The sequence below is a fragment of the Anolis carolinensis genome, chromosome 1 (genome assembly GCF_035594765.1).
Source record: "Anolis carolinensis isolate JA03-04 chromosome 1, rAnoCar3.1.pri, whole genome shotgun sequence".
Lineage (NCBI taxonomy): Eukaryota > Metazoa > Chordata > Lepidosauria > Squamata > Dactyloidae > Anolis > Anolis carolinensis.
Genome location: NC_085841.1, coordinates 255,171,507 through 255,189,093, shown reverse-complemented (window position 1 = coordinate 255,189,093; position 17,587 = coordinate 255,171,507). Strand labels below are relative to the sequence as shown.

The 17,587-nt window shown below is 40.4% G+C and overlaps 1 protein-coding gene and 1 non-coding gene across 4 annotated transcripts in view; both read left to right on the top strand.

The window, feature by feature from the left end:
• The window catches only part of dpp10 (dipeptidyl peptidase like 10), a 798,815-nt gene that overhangs the window by 422,526 nt on the left and 358,702 nt on the right, over nt 1-17,587 (top strand). Inside the window, exon 1 of one of the 3 annotated variants that reach the window (XM_008109657.3) lies at nt 400-1,133. The exons of 1 other annotated variant lie outside the window; for it this stretch is intronic. In XM_008109657.3, the coding sequence (XP_008107864.1) occupies nt 1,032-1,133 (102 nt within the window). In that variant the 5' untranslated portion in view covers nt 400-1,031. Of the gene's footprint in view, nt 1-399; nt 1,134-17,587 lie in introns of those variants that run through there. One more of the 3 variants, XM_003214894.4, reaches the window with a different exon arrangement.
• Nucleotides 12,081-12,244, top strand: LOC134295734 (U1 spliceosomal RNA). Its single transcript, XR_010002371.1, has one exon. It is a non-coding gene; the product is annotated as a U1 spliceosomal RNA (small nuclear RNA).

Below are 17,587 nucleotides of genomic sequence, written 5' to 3'. Positions count from 1 at the left end.
TCTGCCTCCTGCAGATTTATGGGGTTTGTAGTTTGGTGAAGCCCAGGACCTGTCTGGCTGAGCTGCTTAAAGCCCAGGGTTGTTGTGTGTGTTTTTCGGGCTGTATGGCCATGTTCCAGAAGTATTCTCTCCTGACGTTTCGCCCACATCTGTGGCAGCCATCCTCAGAGGTTGTGAGGTGTGTTTAAAGCCCCCTCCCTCTTGATTGAAAGTGGCGCCAAGCTTGGTGTGAGGAGGTCCCCCGGGAGGACCGCATCTTGGCCGTGCGCCTTCCCACCCCAATCCACTCCGCTGTGCCTCGCCGCCTTCCTCTCCACTCCCCCCGCTTTGCGCGCCCCACGCAAAGTGCAGGAGAAGATTCAATCGAGCCATCATTGGGCGCGCAGCCGGAAAGGAGGCGGAGAGGGAGAGAGAGGGAGAGGGAGGGAAAGGGAAATTGGGTGTGAGTTGGCGAGGGGGGAGCCACAGCAGAAGGAGTCCCAGGTAGAAGAAGAAGGCAGCCGGGCTGGTAGCATCGCCAGAGGGGGGAAAAAACACACACACACACCCTATTCCTCACCAACCAGCCGCCGAGGCGCCTCCCTCTCTTCCTCAGCGTCCGAATGGTCTCTTCCAGCTGAGGAGGGAAAGCCAGGAGAGGAGCGGTGCCTCTGTCCCTGCGGTGGAGCTAAAGGGAAGCGAAGGGAACTGGTAGGCGAGAACCACCGGACTTGAGAAAGGCGGGCAGACCCGCCGCCGCTTTGGCCGCCTTTGCAAGCGCCTTCCCTGAGGAGCCTCTTTCGGAAGCGATGCCCCTCAAGTCCCAGGTGGCCGCTGCCACCGCCTCGTAGAGCTGCCAGCTCGCTCCATCCTCTTGCTCTCCTTCGGGGTTCCGGTGCGTGTGGAGGGATTGCGGTACAGGCAGGCACCAAGGCGCTCGCAGGTTGGGGCTTGTGTCAAACGTGCCATGCCCCGGCGCCCGACGGACCAGCAGTGAGAGAGAGGCAGCAGCGTGGGTAGTGGGCGCCCGGACGTCTCTCTCCCCCTGGGCCATGACAGCCATGAAGAAGGAGCAGCAGCAGCAGCAGGCGCCGCCGGGGAACAACAGGGGCAGCCAGGCGCAGCAGCAACAGCAGCAGCAGCAGCAAGAGCAGGTAGGAGGGCGCGCCGGGCGGACGGGGACCACAAACCAAACCCCCTCCCTTCCTCCTTCCCCGGCACAGGGGCTCCTGTGGGTGCCTGCTTTGCTATGTCCATCCTCCCCTCCGCTCTCCCACCCGTTAGGGGCAGGCCTGGCTTTTAGTAGGCACAAGTTGAGGTGAAAGGATGGGAAGGAGAGGAAAGCACAGAGGGAGGAAGGCGTGGGTGGGAGAGACATACTCTCACTTTCCTCTTTGTTCCCGCGCATTCCTTTCCCTCTCTCTTTTAACCCCCCCCCCCCCCCCCCTGGGCCCTTCCACACAGCCCTATATCCCAGAATATCAAGGCAAAAAATCCCAAAATATCTGCTTTGGACGGGGTTATTTCAGTCCACACTCAGATAATGCTGGACTTTCTGCCTTGATATTCTGGGATATAGGGCTGTCTGGAAGGGCCCTCTCTCTCTCCTTCTTCCTCCCTTTCTCTATTTCTGGGTTGCTGTGAGTTTGTTTCAGAATGCCATGCATCAGAAGCATTCTCTCCTGGCGTTTCGCCCACCTCTATTTATTTATTTGCCATATTTCTACCCCCGCCTTTCTCCACCCTGGAGGGGACTCAAGGCGGCTTACATATGGCAACCATATTTTCTTGCCTTGAAAACATACAATCACTTAAAATCAATTGATTTTTTTAAAAAAAAAATACATATTAAACAATTAAAGCATTTAAAAACAATTACATTCAGTATTAGAATCACATCACATCATCTGAAAATCATAGTGAGGCCAGCAAGCATCCTCAGAGGTTGTGAGGTATATACAGGCAAAGGAGGTTTATGTATCTGTAGAATAATGTCCAGGATGGGAGAAAGAACTCTCGTCTGTTGGAAACAAGTGTGACTGTTGCAATTAATCCCCTTGATTAGCATTAAAAAGCCTTGCAACTTCAAGGCCCGGCTGATTCCTACCTGGCTGAATAATGCCCAGGGTGGGAGAAAGAACTCTTGTCTGTTGGAAACAAGTGTGAATGTTGCAGTTAATCACCTTGGTTAGCATTGAAAAGCCTTGCAGCTTCAAGTCCTGGCTGATTCCTACCATATACCATTCAGCTGTGGACAAGTCTACATAGGGACCACCAAACGTGGCGTTGCCCAAACACGAATCAAGGAACATGAAAGGCACTGCAGACTGACTCAACTAGAGAAGTCAGCCATAGCAGAGCACCTCGTGAACCAACCTGGACACAGGATATTATTTGAAAACACAGAAATGCTGGACTACTCTAACAGCTATCATCTCAGACTACACAGAAAAGCCATTGAAATCCACAAGCATGTGGACAGTGTTAACAGAAAGGAAGAAAATCTGGTTACCAGTATTAAAAAACTCTAAAATCAGGACAGTGAATAAAGAACATCATTCAGAAAACAGGGGAATTGCAGACATGAAATAGTCAGGGCCAGCTAACACCACCCAACAAAGGATTCCCCCAGGCAGGAATCGGCTAGATTTTGAAGCTGCAAGGCCATTCATAGCTAATCAAGTTGGCCAAGTGCAACATTTATACTTGCCTCCAACAGACAAGAATTCTTTCTCCCACCCTGTACCTCCCACAGATATATAAACCTCCCTTGCCTACTTTCCAATAGACCTCACAACCTGAGGATGTCTGACATAGATGTGAGTGAAATGTTAGTAGGGAATGCTGGAACATGGCCATAAAGCCCAGAAAACTCACAGCAACCCAGTGATTCCAGCCACGGAAGCCTTCAACAACACATTTTCTCTATTTCCCTTTTTTCTTCCTCTCGCCCTCCTCCTTTCCCTCTCTCTCTCTTTCCCTCTTTTTTTGCTTCCCTCCCCCTCTCTTTTCCATCCTCTTCCTTCCTTTCCTTCCCTCCTTCCTCTCTCTCTTTCCCTCCCTATTGCTCCCCTCCTCACTCCCCTTCCCCTTTCCCTCTGTCTCTTCTCTTTTCTCTCCCTGCTTCCTCTCTCTTCCTCTCCCTATTGCTCCCCTCCCCTCAGTCTCCTCTCCCTTCTCTCTCTGTTTCTTCTCCTTCCTCTCTCATTCTCCCCACTCTCTCTCCTCCACCGCCTTTCTCTCCCCCTCATTCTGCTTCCTCTCTCTGATGCCCCCCTCTTGCCAAAGCGCCCAAGAGTGGAGGAGGAGGCAGATAGATGCCCAGCGGCTGCCTCTCTCCTCAAAATGGACTTTCAGACTACTTAGCAGAGACTGTTGCTTCCGAAACACTGAAAGGAGCCGCTTTGGCTCTCCTGGGAGGGGATTGGGGGGGGGGGGGAATGGCTCTCCAAGCCAAGGAATTAGGGTGAGAAAAGGAAAAATTGTTACACCCCAGAGGATAGGTGAGGAGAACGGGGATAAAAGCCCCTGCTTGCCTTTTCCTTTTGGGCAGGAGGGAGTGCCAAAGGGATCCATGCCTATCAATGGGCATCATATCCCCCCCTTCCCACCCTGACCTTTTCATGGGCAGAGAAGGGGGCTGTAGGGAGGGCTGCATGGATGCCACAGTCCAAGGCTGGAGGGGAAGTAGAAAAGAGGTGGAAGCGTGAAAGGACTGAAAGATACTAAGATGAAAATGTCTTCAACTTGGAGTGTAGTGGCTTTCTCCTGATTTCAAAAGGCTCTTGAATGAAGTAGTGAATGCGTGCTTGTACTTGTGTGTATCTGTCTGCTTGTCTGGATGATGTTATATGACTGCCAAGAAATATGCAGGTGCATGGAGTAGGAAGAAAGGCAAAGCACTGGACAGATCTAGGAAGGGAAGGAGAATCAAGGTTCCTTCATCCTCAGATCACCTTTTACTATCTCAAGTCATATTTTCTGTTCTCTCGCCATCTACCTTTCTTGCTTGTCCTGAATGTGCAGCTGTAACATCTCCCAAATTACACCATGCAAAACTACCAAATGGGAAACACAGAACCATTTTTTTCATAGACCTGTCATGTTTACATCAATTAATGATCCTAAGTAGAGGCTGTCAACTATTAGGTCACTGGTTAATAGCAGCCTTTGAGACAGAGGCTGTTTTTTTCCAGAGATGGTGCTGTGCTTTTACCATAGACATAAGGAATCAGGGGAAATCTCTCTCCTTGTCAGTTACTCTGTCTCCAGAAACACAGATAAAGGAGAAGGAATAACTGGTGTTTTTGTGCCATGGTGTGGGTGTGTGAATGGTGGAAGGGCACTGGCAGCTTCTGCCAGCTCAAAGCTTGCAATTAGACACAGAAGAAAGATCTTTTTGCTTTTCCAAGGCTATGTTTGGGGCTTTGTTGCTGATCCTTGCCTTTTGCTCTCCAGTTGCAAAAGTATTCTCATGCTATTGATTGAGAGAGGGTATGTTTACTGAACAAAGCAATTAGGCATTCAGCTGTCAAAATGATACTTCCTTGCTAATAACTTCATGCATGCAGAGCTTTTTCTTTTATCTCTTTCTGTGATTCCATCTTTATATTATTGAATCAGGTTGCTTGAAAAACTCAAAATGTTTTAGAACAAGAGAGGAAACAGTTTATGCTGGATACGTTGACAAGATAGGATTATGTATTTTCTGCAGTAACCTCTGAGTGTTTCCCCAAACCCTGGGTGTCATTTTAATAGGCTTCTGGATCTCCAGTAGCTCAACAATGGCAGAAATTGATTCTGTGACATTCTATTGTCCTGTGAATTCTCCATGTGAACCCCTCCCTTTTCATTAACCTGTGAGAAACCTGGAAGGAAGTTGCAGAGTTTGAAAAGGTGGGAGGAAGAGAGAAGTTAAGCAGAACATATGAGAGACAGAAAGGCCCTCCCATAGCTCTGCTTATCAGAAAACAGTTCTGTTCAATTGTAGCTATAGATACACAGTTCAGTTTAGACTCAAGGTATTTGAAACACTTAATAATGCAATCAGGGTATTTTAAACAATCTTTTTGTTTCTTACACCTTCATTGGAAAACCTTTTGGACATTTTAATAAAAAATTACACTTAATATTTAAAATAAATATGTTTAACTGTACTAGTTGTTCCACTAGAAGAAACCCTGCAGGATATCCACACTTATCAAACTATGTGTACATGTTTCATTGCTGAATTACTCACAGAAATGTCCAAGAATGAACTAGATTTTTAAACACAGGCCATCTGTCGGGGGTGCTTTGAGTGCAATTTTCCTGCTTCTTGCCAGGGGGTTGGGACTGGATGGCCCATGAAGTCTCTTCCAACTATATGATTCTATGATTCATAAGTTTCAGTTTTGCTGTCAGAAGGCTTTCAGTGTCTCGAGTAAAATCAGTGCATTCATTTAACTTGTTGGCAGATAATGACTGGGCTGTTTCAATCAGTGCTTCATACTTATGTAGACAAGAGATCAAATAATCCACCGACTTAAAAAAAAAAACCCAGAATTTTCTATTTTGGATACAATTCCATTAGTTTGCTTGTTGTCAGTAAATTATTCAGCCGCACAGCCAGTCCTGCTAATGTTTTCTCAGTCCAGTTACTATGAGGTTTGCCATGTTGTTCTATTATTTATTGTCTCATTTTCTAGGCTAAAAAAATGGTTAATATGGCCCAAGCCCAAGTCTGGCAGCACTTGAACTTGGGTGCCTCACAAAAGTGTACGAACTACTGTCAGTTCCTGGAAATCAAATCTTGATCTTGTACAAATATGAAAAAATAGCCCCGGCTTGTTCCTGCCGTCTACTACATCAGAAAGTCCAAAACAGTTACAACTCTTTACCAGCAAGGTATTGATGAGACACTTTCCACATAGGAAGAAAATGCTGTGTTCTCCAGGAATATGAATAACACTATGTATTTGAGGAAAGTATGAGTTGTGATTAATATTGTGTTTACTGATTTTATAATATTAAGGCAGTACTATTCAACATATTCCATGTGGAAGAGAGAATTTTTTTTGAAGTACTGTGTGCATGTGCCTTGGTTGCCTGTAGACTCTGGTAACATCATTAACATTGTAGGGTTTTCTTAGGGAAAGAGTATTCTGAGTGATAGTTTGGCCATTTCTTTCTTTTGAAATATAGCTTACACACCTCTTATTTGTTGGTAGTTGTCAGTCTAAGTACTTAAGGGTGACTCTACTTAGCTTCCAAGATTAGTCAAGATTTGGTGCTTTTAGGATATTTAGGGTGATATCTTGGTTCAGCCATTGGACTATGACTCTGGAGGCCAGGATTCAATTTTACTCTCTGTTTTGGAAACCTTGAAGGAGTCACATATTCTCAGCCCCAGAAATCTCCATGATATGTTTGCTTTATGGTTTCCATAATTTGGAAACGACTTGATACACTATATGTCAAGGACAGAACGCCACAAGGTTCAAAATAACAGAGTTTATTTAATTACAGAACTCAAAAATGCCCGTAAAAACACAAGGGCCAGGCAATTTTAGCCTTTAGGAGCAAAAAAGGGACAAGGAAAAAACGTACAAAAGATAAACCGGATTAAACCGAAGTTTAATCCGGGTAAAAACAAACTGCTTGCTTCAGCCTGAGGGTAAACAAAACAAAAGCCAAGGAACAAAAGAATGCAACTAATTGGCAGCAGATTCCTCTCTGCTGCCAACACGGTGCTTAGAGGAACTTGCGTCGCTCCCACACACACAGCAGACAGGATTTCCAACACGAACAGATCAGCCAAGGATTGTAGCAGAAGAGTAGACCCAGTTCCTTTCCGTGGTTCAAAGCCAGAAGTAGACGTTTGTAGTTTCCAAGTCCAGAAGGGGGAAGACAAGCCGTGGTCAGTTCAATCCGAGTTTTCAAAGCAGGAGATGGCGTCCGTCAAGAAGACGACGGAAGGTCAAGGTCTCAGCACAGGAAAACACACCAGTCTTCAGGAAAGCGTCCCACACAGATCCCAAGCGTTTGTCCAGATTACCTTGCCCAACGCAATTTGCAATTGCTCCCAAGCCCCATTTTATGCCAGTTACAAATCCTCATCACTGTCAGCTGTCCTCCTTAACCCGGGCGTTTCCTCATCACTTTCCTCATCAGAGCTGGAACACCTCTGACTACGCCCCACAGCATCTCCAGCTGTGGATCCCGTCCCATCCCTCCAGCTAAGCCATGGGTCTAATCCTGAAAGTCCCCATTCATCTTCTATCCCATCATGACCAGTGGCACCCAATTCCTCCCTTACCCGAGTCCAATCCATCTCATCCTCCTCCGAGCTAACCAGCCCCTCCTCCATTCTCTCCGTAAACCCCTCAAAAGACTCTTCGTCAGACGGTGCTGCAAAAATGTCTCGCAGTCTTTTTCTTTCTCGCTCCTCGAGAGTATCTGACTCTCGAGGAGTCTTACGCCCACGTCTGTCAGTAACAGAGCCATGAGGCTCAATCATAACACTATATGTACTCATATAGGCATGGTGCCTTTGACATGCTGAAATATAGTTTTACCTGTTTATCTTTTACTGCAGATTCAATTAAAGATTTTTCATTGGGGAGGGGGAGGTTGTTTACATATTTGACATGTTTGCCCACATTATGCCTATGTATAAGGTTATTGGCAAGATATCCACAAGACACAATATAACCTCATAATTCCATTCTTTATAATAAATGCATGGATTAGGTAGTGATAGTTGAAAGAACAAGTTTCTAAATTGCCCTTAGAAGATCCCTTCACTGTGTAACATGATTTTTGTTCCTAAGTTATAAATGTCATTTCCTAATTGGTTCTATTATAAAAACATGGAAGCATCATATTAAATTGCAAAACCATTGTTTTTGCGGGACATCCTGCAGCACATTTTGCTATAGTTTTTCAATAAATCTCATTGAGTCTCAGCCAATTCAACATACCCTGTTTCCCCTAAAATAAGACATCCCCAGAAAATAAGACCTAGTAGACATTTTGCTGAATTGCTAAATTTAAGGCCTCCCCTGAAAGTAAGGCCTAGCAAAGTTTTTGTTTGGAAGCATGCTCAACGAACAGAACACCAGAGCATGCAGGATCGGTAAATGTACATACCATAGAGTGTTGTACATGGAAATAGTGGTAGTAACAAGACATTCTTGATAGGATTCACAGTTTGTCTGGTTATGCTGGTTTGTGATGACAACTACTGTACAGTATATAATAAAAGTTCATTTTTTTGTTCAACAATAAATGTGAATTCTTCTTCATGGAAAAATAAGACATCCCCTGAAAGTAAGACCTAGCGCATCTTTGGGAGCAAAATTTAATATAAGACACTGTCGTATTTTCGGGGAAACACGGTAGTGTGGCAGCTGCAAAAATGAAGTTTCTGGAATATAACAACTACTTTCAGTATTGCACCATTAAACAAGAATAACACTTTCCAAACAGGAACAGAAATTTTTTCAAATTTTGTTACATAGTGTGTTCATGTTTGATGATGTTGTGTCCATCCTTCATATCATTAACCATGACCATTTTTGGACATCTACAGTAAAATGTGTAAACAAATTGAATATTTTTCCTTCACCCTTTCACATATTTTAGGTATTGTGAAAATAATAATAATAATAATAATAATAATAATAATAATAATAATAATAATAATAATAATAATAAATGGAGGGCTGTGCAGGCTGCTAATATTCATTTACAAATTACTGAAAACTACTCTGTTCAGTTTGTTTCTGACACTCTGGAGACCTGGCTGAAATAAAGTACAGTAGAGTCTCACTTATCCAACATAAACAGGCGGGCAGAATGTTGGATAAGTGAATATGTTGGATAATAAGGAGGGATTAAGGAAAAGCCTATTAAGCATCAAATTAAATTTTGATTTTACAAATTAAGCACCCAAACATCATGTTATACAACAAATTTGGCAGAAAAAGCAGTTCAATACGCAGTAATGCTATGTAGTAATTACTGTATTTACGAATTTAGCACCAAAATATCACAATTTATTGAAAACATTGACTACAAAAATGCGTTGGCTAATCCAGAACATTGGATAAGCGAGTGTTGGATAAGCGAGACTCTACTGTACATCATTATCTCATTATGTATAAGGGCAGAGAACTATGTGAAAAGCAGAAAAACAATTGATTAACACTTTTTCAGTCAACATTTCATTTAAACAATCCATAAAGTGAATTGAAATAATTACCATCTTTACCAATACATGCAAATTTACATATACAGGCTATCCCTAAGTTATGAACAAGGACTGTTAAAATTGGGTGGATAATTAAAAAACAGAGGACATGCATGCGTATTAATTCCAACACTGTTCTCTTAAAAGTCACATTTAGTTTTCTTTCCTCTCTCAATCTTCCTTCCTAAACTATTTTTGTTACATGCATTGTATTTCTTATGCACTCATTGTGTGCAATCATTTGATTACTTTGGATAAAATATTATAAATGTGGTTAAAGATCAGGGGACAAAATATACTGCTATGTGTTCAAGGTAGCTTGAGTTCTGGCAAAGAATATCGGGACCTTTACCTGCTACTTGTAGTTATGTCTTATGCTTACATATAATACCACATGAGTCGTGTAACTATCCATTATGTTGCTTAGACTGTACAGTCTCACTTTTAACATTTAAAATATATTGGTGGACCACAAGGGATATGGTGAAGAAAAAAAATAACACACATTGAATGAAAATCAGTTTCTTCTGTTATACGTCACACTAATTTGGCCAGTCTGTCAGAAAAAGGCAATATAATCCCTAAAAGCTCTTTCAAAGCCTAAATGAATATCCTCAAATCTTTTTGAAATTTCAGATTTTTTTTTATGAGCCTGCCATTGGAAACAACAGTGTCCCACACAATAACTTCTAATGAGTTTAAGAGAAATCACAGAGATTCAGTAATGAACGGATGCAACAGATTTGGAAAAGGAGTTCTAATGTATAATTGACACAGTGTGCTAGCACTATGTTTTTAGCTCTCAAGAAATGAAAATAATAATATAGTTCCTACAGGTATGATAGCTCTATTTTGGATACAAAATATGCTGTCAATATGTACCATTTTGTGCAATTTATTGCTGTTTATGTATACCATCTGAAAAATAAAGATGTGTCTAATAATTCCTTCTTTGGTTTTATGCACTGCTTGAAAATTAAACACATTTTAGTTTGATTTCTATATCACATGTGACAGTAAGTTATTTACAATTGATGAAGTTGGGATTTTTATATGCTGTTTGAAATAGGTCTGAATGACAATTCCAGACTTTCTCCCATCTGTGATGGTTTGCTCTTTCCAAAGGGTTTATTATTTTGGTATCTTGTATTTCTTTCAATTGTAAGGAGTCATATACAGAAATCAAATTATTACATGGCTCTCATATAATACAATCCTGAGCCATCAATGACCTATTACGTTAATTTTTTTATGTTAAAAGTCATTGTTATGGCCATGGTTCTTAAACAGTTTAAACCAGCCTCATGTCTTGAATTTTATAATTAATCCAGTTAATTCAAAAATTAAGCTACAGCCAGCAGAAAGCCACAGTTGGATGCTAGGAATTTTTAGCAATAATTGCATTAAATGAATGTACCTGAAAGCTCTGGTTTTTTTTTAAAGGAAGAGCTTTTGTTATTTATCTCCAGTTTCTTAGAATTGCTGCAAAGTTAAACTTGCATGAGGCGCACAGATTTAGAGCCAAAACTTTCTTCTAACCCAAACCTTGCCTTGTGCTATGTATTTGTGTGTCTGCCTTCAAGTCACCTGTTTTCTTAGGCAAGGAATACTTAGAGATAGTTTTACCCGTTCCTCTGAAATACTGCATATAGTATTGCTTGTCTGCTTCCCCCCATCGAGCTAAGACATCTCAGAACACTCTTGGTTCTCTAACTCAGAACTGTTTGAATTGCTAATGATTCCTACTGTGAAGTGGAGAGGGCCAAGCTCCTTTGAGTTTGTGCTGATAATAGGAAGCGTGTTTTGCAAATAAATTTTCTTTACCGTATTTGCAAAACATGTATACTGTGATGTTTGCTATCAAGGTAGTAGTGGCTGGCAATAGGCTTGGAATTGATCCTAACATTCCTCTGTTGCAATGGTTCGCAACCTGTGGGTCCCCAGAAGTTTTGACCTTTAACTCCTAGAAGTTGTAACAGCTGGTAAACTGGTTGGGGTTTCTGGGAGTTGTAGGCCAAAACACATAGGGACCCACAGGTTGAGAACCACTGTTCTATTGCCCCATACCGTGTCCCCTGTCTGACTGCCTTTTGGAATTTCCTCTCCTCTATTTATGCCCTATTTTCCTCTCATACTGGGACATTTCCCCAAATTTTCACGAGTGTCCTTCCAAACTCTCCTGAGGACATACAAAAAAAAAAGTTGTGGGAGATTGTTACACTCGTTGAAACTATTCTTTTTGCAGGATATACTATGTCATCATGCCTATGGGTATGCATAGGGCTGGATAGGTTTAGTGGTAAAGATTAATGCTGGCAGATATTTTGTTGATAAGTCATGTTTACATTCTAAGTGCATTTTGTGAGCTACAATTGAGTTAATTTTACAATGGCCTGGATCCATTCTTTACACTGCAATATTGTGATTTTTCTCATATATGTATATAGGTAGCTCAGTCTGCACATTTAGCCCTGTTCTTCCATTTCTGATACTTGTATGTTGCTGTGGAAGGCCTAGAAAGAAGTTATGGTGTGTTATGCTGAAGTGCAGTTATAGATAGGATAGTGGTTCTCAACCTGTGGGTCTCCAGATGTTTTTGTCTTCAACTCCCAGAAATCCTAACAGCTGGTAAACTGGCTGGGATTTCTGGGAGGTATAGGCCCAAACACCTGGGGACCCCACAGGTTGAGAACCACAGGGATAGGAACTCTCCATATGACTAGGAACTCAAAGGTCAAGTGGTTGGAGTATATTTCCTTGACTTCCTCTGAGAAAAAGGGAATGTCTGAGTAACAACCTTGCCTTTGTGGCAGTGGTATATGTGAAAAAGTAACTTGCTAGACTTCCTGAACTCCCATACATAAATCAGATTCTTACCTGGCAGGGGAGACACCATGATCATGAAGGTGGTTTTCCCAGGGTAAAGCTCATTCATTGCACTCCGGGTGTGCTGACCCCTGTGATTTCCCCAAATATGGGAAACTCAAATGCATAATTTGTGGTAGTGGGGGATTGCAATCATACTTTCCCCTGGAAAAAAAAATACAAATTAGAGAACTTCTTTTTAAAAAAATAAAATAAAATAAATAATTACAATTAAAATCTTCTTTTTTATTATTTATTAGGGATTCATTGGTCCATCCTTCTACTTGTCTAATTACCTTCCCGTTTGTGAATACAAGATTCATGATATGTTAGGCATAAACTGTGCTCACAAATAGCTAGGGTGGTATTCTTGACTTATCATGGCTTACTATGAATAGGCAGCATATTGGTATGTATGGCGTGGTTGCCTGTTCTTTGCCCACCCCCCCTCAAGTGGATGGGTTAAAATGAACCAGGAATGGGTAACTTCTTACAAAGTCTGAACCCATTGCTCTGAAACAAATCAGTATAGAAAAACAGAAATGAGATAACCTCTTATCATCTTTTAAAATATGCGAAACCCACCCATGGATCAACTCAGTATAGAGTAGAACCCATAGAAGCATTCACAGAATGTAAACTGGAGACTCAATAATTTTCAACTGATCCAGTAGACCTATTATCATTGGAACTAGGAAATGGATTTAACCGAATGTGTCAAATTATTTTTATTTCTGAGTAATCTGCATGACTGAATACAGCATACCCCTTTCTGTGTGATTCAGTACATTCACTAACTGTGTGTAACCATTCAGCTTAGGGCCTTTCCACACAACCACATAACCCAGAATATCAAGGCAGATAATCCACAATACCTGCTTTCAACTGGATTATCTGAGTCCACACTGCCATATAATCCAGTTCAATGTGGATTTTATACAGCGGTGTGGAAAGGGGCCTTAGTTAACAGTTTACCTTAGGAACTGTTTATAATGTTTGGCTTGAGTCTGTTTTACATTTGCATGTGCTTGAAACAAAAAGCAGTACTGAGATAGATAAGCAGCATTGCTTTTGCATTTTTGTGCTCCCTACTTAATGGAATATTTTGACTGTCAAAATTGCTTCATTTGGTCAAAACCACTTTCTAAAAACAGCTGTTAAATTGTGGTATAGGCGTGGAGTAGTACAATAAAAATGATATAAAAAATGCCTTTATTTGCAATGGTAATTCTGTAAATTATGGACATATTTCTAACCTGATGTAAATAATATTGTTTGTCTATGCAAATTAGTGTTAAAACTTGTATTTTATCATTCAAATCTATGAATGTTATCTGTACTTGGATTTTTAAGTAAGCCAACAAGCTCTTCTGTTGATGGCATTACTACAAGAACAGAAGACCTACCAGCCTCCAAGTGCTGGAATGAAATATTAAAGACCTTCATGGATCAAATGAATATTTTAATACCTCCTTCTGCCATGAATCACCCTCTTCTTGACAAATGATGGAATACTTTCAGACACTTTTCTGAGCATTAAAAGGTTAAGAGGTAACAGCGGGATATATAGCATAGGTTGTCAAAGGATAACCAGAGTTCAGAGGTTTCCTGGTCTAAATTGGTTCATGTGATTATATGTATTGGAAGTAAAGATATATCAATCCATTATGATTAACCAGCCTAAACATCTCATATTTTTGGACAGTAAGATCAGTTGATAATTAAAATAGAGAAAGAATTTGAATCATTATTCTAATTGGTAAGCCTCAGTGGATACTGTGGGACTTAATTTTGATTAAACATTGCCCTGTAAACATAACATACTCTCTTCATAAGGAACTGATGTACACAACACATAGACTTCCAATGTTGTATAATTGAGTTGTTATTTTGTCTTTAACGGCTGAGCGGCAGTTATGATTTTGGATCAAATATCTAGGATGACACATTGGATTTATGTATCTGGAGACAATCTTTTTTGAGAAAGTGCACTGCATCCAACCTGTTCGCTTTCTCTTATAGCTGCTGTTGTATATTGTATTAGCACTGAACTAGTATGGCAGGAAAGTGAGAAGTCACTTCCATGTCCATTGCCACTGTTACAATTTTGTCTCCTAGCAGCAGTTTTGATATAATCTACTAAGAGTCTCTTTCCCACCGTTACAAGGCTTGTGTCACTTTCATAGCCATGTACATAACCATGAAATGTGAGCTGTCTCACTCAAAACTTTAAAACATGCAGTTCTTTTATGGTCCATCTTAGATTTAAAAATATCCATGAATATAAGGGAATAAGAATGAAAAGGAACAATGCTGCTGATGATAAATTACTGCATTTATCTATTACAAAAGATGATTGGACGACCTATAGACTCAGGAGCTGAAGCTAATACAATCACTTTTAATCATAGTAGTTTGTCTTGTACTGATATCTGAACACTTCTTCTAATTTTTTATTATCATTCCTCCCTCGTCCCCTTATCCAGGATAAAAGTGAAAACAGAACACCACGCTTACTATTTTATATCACATTCTGTACATACTTTGAGCATTAGTGTAACACATGACATATTGGGGCAAAAAGGGAAGGCTTTGGTAAAAAAACAAAAAACAAGAAGGGACATAGAAAAATGAAGAAAGGAAGGGGTTCTTTTTTTTAAAAAAATCAAGACTATTTCAATATCTGTGGTACTATCAGAAGTATATACGACTTGTTCTCATAGCCCACACCATTTATTTTACAAATGGAGAAGAAAGACTTTTTAATACAGCACAATGTCAAGTTTTTGTTAGTGCTCTGTTTAAAATGCTATGCTGTTCAAAACAAAAGCGCAGTCAGTGCCATTCAAAACTTTCCATACTGTATTATTGTTAATTTAATGTAATGTAAATGTTAACATTCATCTGTTGATATGCTCAGAGGTTAAAATAAATTTCAAAGCTGCATAACACATATTATAAGAATACAGAGGGTGTAAAAGTGTGAATCAGCAAGAGCTTGATACAATAAAATAAGAAACTGATCATGTAATCATTACAGTATTTGGGATGATCGAAATTGTATAGAAATGGGGCAGTTTTAGTCAGTAAATTACAATGTTTTACTTAGGAAATGAAAATTTAAGAAGACTTGGGAAGCATTAATAAAATGGAGTGATGTATCAAAAGCAGTCAAGGAATATAATGTAAAACCTGACTGAATAATATCAACAAGATCGTAATGAAAACACAGGAATAATGCCATGATCTAAGTTTATGTTTCAATCGCAGAAAAACAAATTGAAATAATCTACCTTAGAGATTACACACCAAGACGGGATATATTTGTAATCAATAGGTGATTGGAACATAAAAGTAGGAAACAGGGCAAAACCAAACATTATAGGAAACTTTGGCCTAGGATCAAGAAATGAAACAGGAGATTGACTACTGAATTTTGTCAAGCTGACCATTTCTTCATCACAAACACCTTCTTCAAACAACCACAGAGGTAACCCAATACTTAGACATTGCCTGATGGCCAATATAGGAATCAGATGGACTGCATTACTGGGACAGAAGATGAGAGACACAGTGATCTTTCTTTGCAAGAACATGACCAGAGTACATTGTAGCATTGATCATGAACTGCTAATATCAAAAGTCAGAGTAAAGGTAAAGAATACCAAAGCAACTACCCTGTTGAGCCCAGTTTCTTCAGTTGTTCCATATGTACAACTGCTGCACTGTGTGAGCAGTGAATTTTTTTTTAATACTCATTGCTAAATTGGGCGGGGGGATCATTTCTTAAGTGTTTCTAAAATATCATAAGGGGTCCGTATCATAACTATAATGATGTAACAAAATATTTGTTACTTTTTTGTTACGTAATTGTTCAAAGGAGAAGCTTTTGGGGATCCTTTCTCCCTCATTTTAGAGCTACTGGGATGAAACTTTCTACAGTGATAGAACACCTTTACCATTGCCCCCCAAGTTTCAGAACATTTTAAATATCCACTGATTTTTGGAAAAAAATTCAAGTTTTTATGAACAAACTACAAGAACTATCTTCTTGAATTTATGATACAACATAACCAGGATATAATTCCCCCCTACTGATTTTTAGGGAATTTTAACCAACATAAACTTAACAATACTATTTCACTGGAAGACCCCAGAGGCCATCCAGGCAGGAAAAGCACAGTCAAAGCACCTCCAACAAATGCCCATCCAGTCTTTGAAATAACAACAACAACAACAACAACAACAACAACAACAACAACAACAGGAAACTTTCTAAGTAAACTTTGGAGTTACTGCCTCTCAACTTTGCCTACCTCACAGGGTTGATTCAACTCCCAACAATCCTCTTTTATCTCAGAATTCCATTAGAGAATGAACACAGGTTTTCCCCTCCAAAACTTTCAGGGAGGAGGAGGAGGAGGCACAAGGTGGTAAGCAAAATTCTGGGAAAGGTAGTTTGGGAAGGCAAGGACCCCTGTAGCAGAGAATTCAAAAACCCCACCCTATACTACATTTCCCAGAATTCTGCTTGCTCCCCGCATTAAAGCCTCAATGTGAGTATGGTCTCTGCCTCTCTCTCTGGGCTGGCCATGTGCCTAAGGGGCTTTTTCCTTGCCTAGCCATACAGCCAGGCATCCATTGCTCCCTCTCTACTGCCCACCCCAGGCCCCCCTCACCACCGCCTTTGGGGAAAGGGTGGCACTTCTCTCTCCACTCCGGATTCACCATCCTCCTTAAGGTCCTTTGGGGAAACCAAACCCAGCTCTTTTGGGGGAGAAGCAGTGCTCACAACGGGAACATGAAACCATTTACAAGACCTACATTTCTGAAAGTCATAGGTCAGTGTTTTGAATCTTAGTTTTCTATGTGAATGCCTCTCACATTTCTTTATATTGAGTTGTATGTACAAATCTTACAAAATAGAGACAACAAATGAGGCACAAATGAAATTTGCACAGCCCTAATAACTGCACCTTTGTCTTCTCCTTTTTAAAATGTCTATTTATTTATTTATTTGCTACATTTATATGCCGCCCTTCTCACCCCGAAGGGGACTCAGAGCGGCCTACAAATAAAATTTACATACAATATTATATTATTAGCATAGTACAATACTGGTAATAAATTACTATATTGTACTGTATCAATATATTGTAATATTATTAGTAATATTACATGTAAAATATAATATATAGTTTTTTCTCTTTGGAGGGGTGGAATTGTCTTAATTTTTTTACCTTTTCAACTTACTAATATTGAGCAGAATATTTGGTCCAATATGTGTATTTTTTGTACACATACCAGTGTGCATCTGGACTTTCTAAGTGCAATTCTAAACCATGTTATAGTTTTGCTATTAAGAAATCAGACAACCTCCAATATCAGTACGAAATTGTAAAACAATTATAGTAATTATTATTCAATGAAAATGAATAATAACCTAATATTTTAATAACTTAACAAATATCTTACTAATATAACAAATAACTGGGGGGGGGGTGAACACAG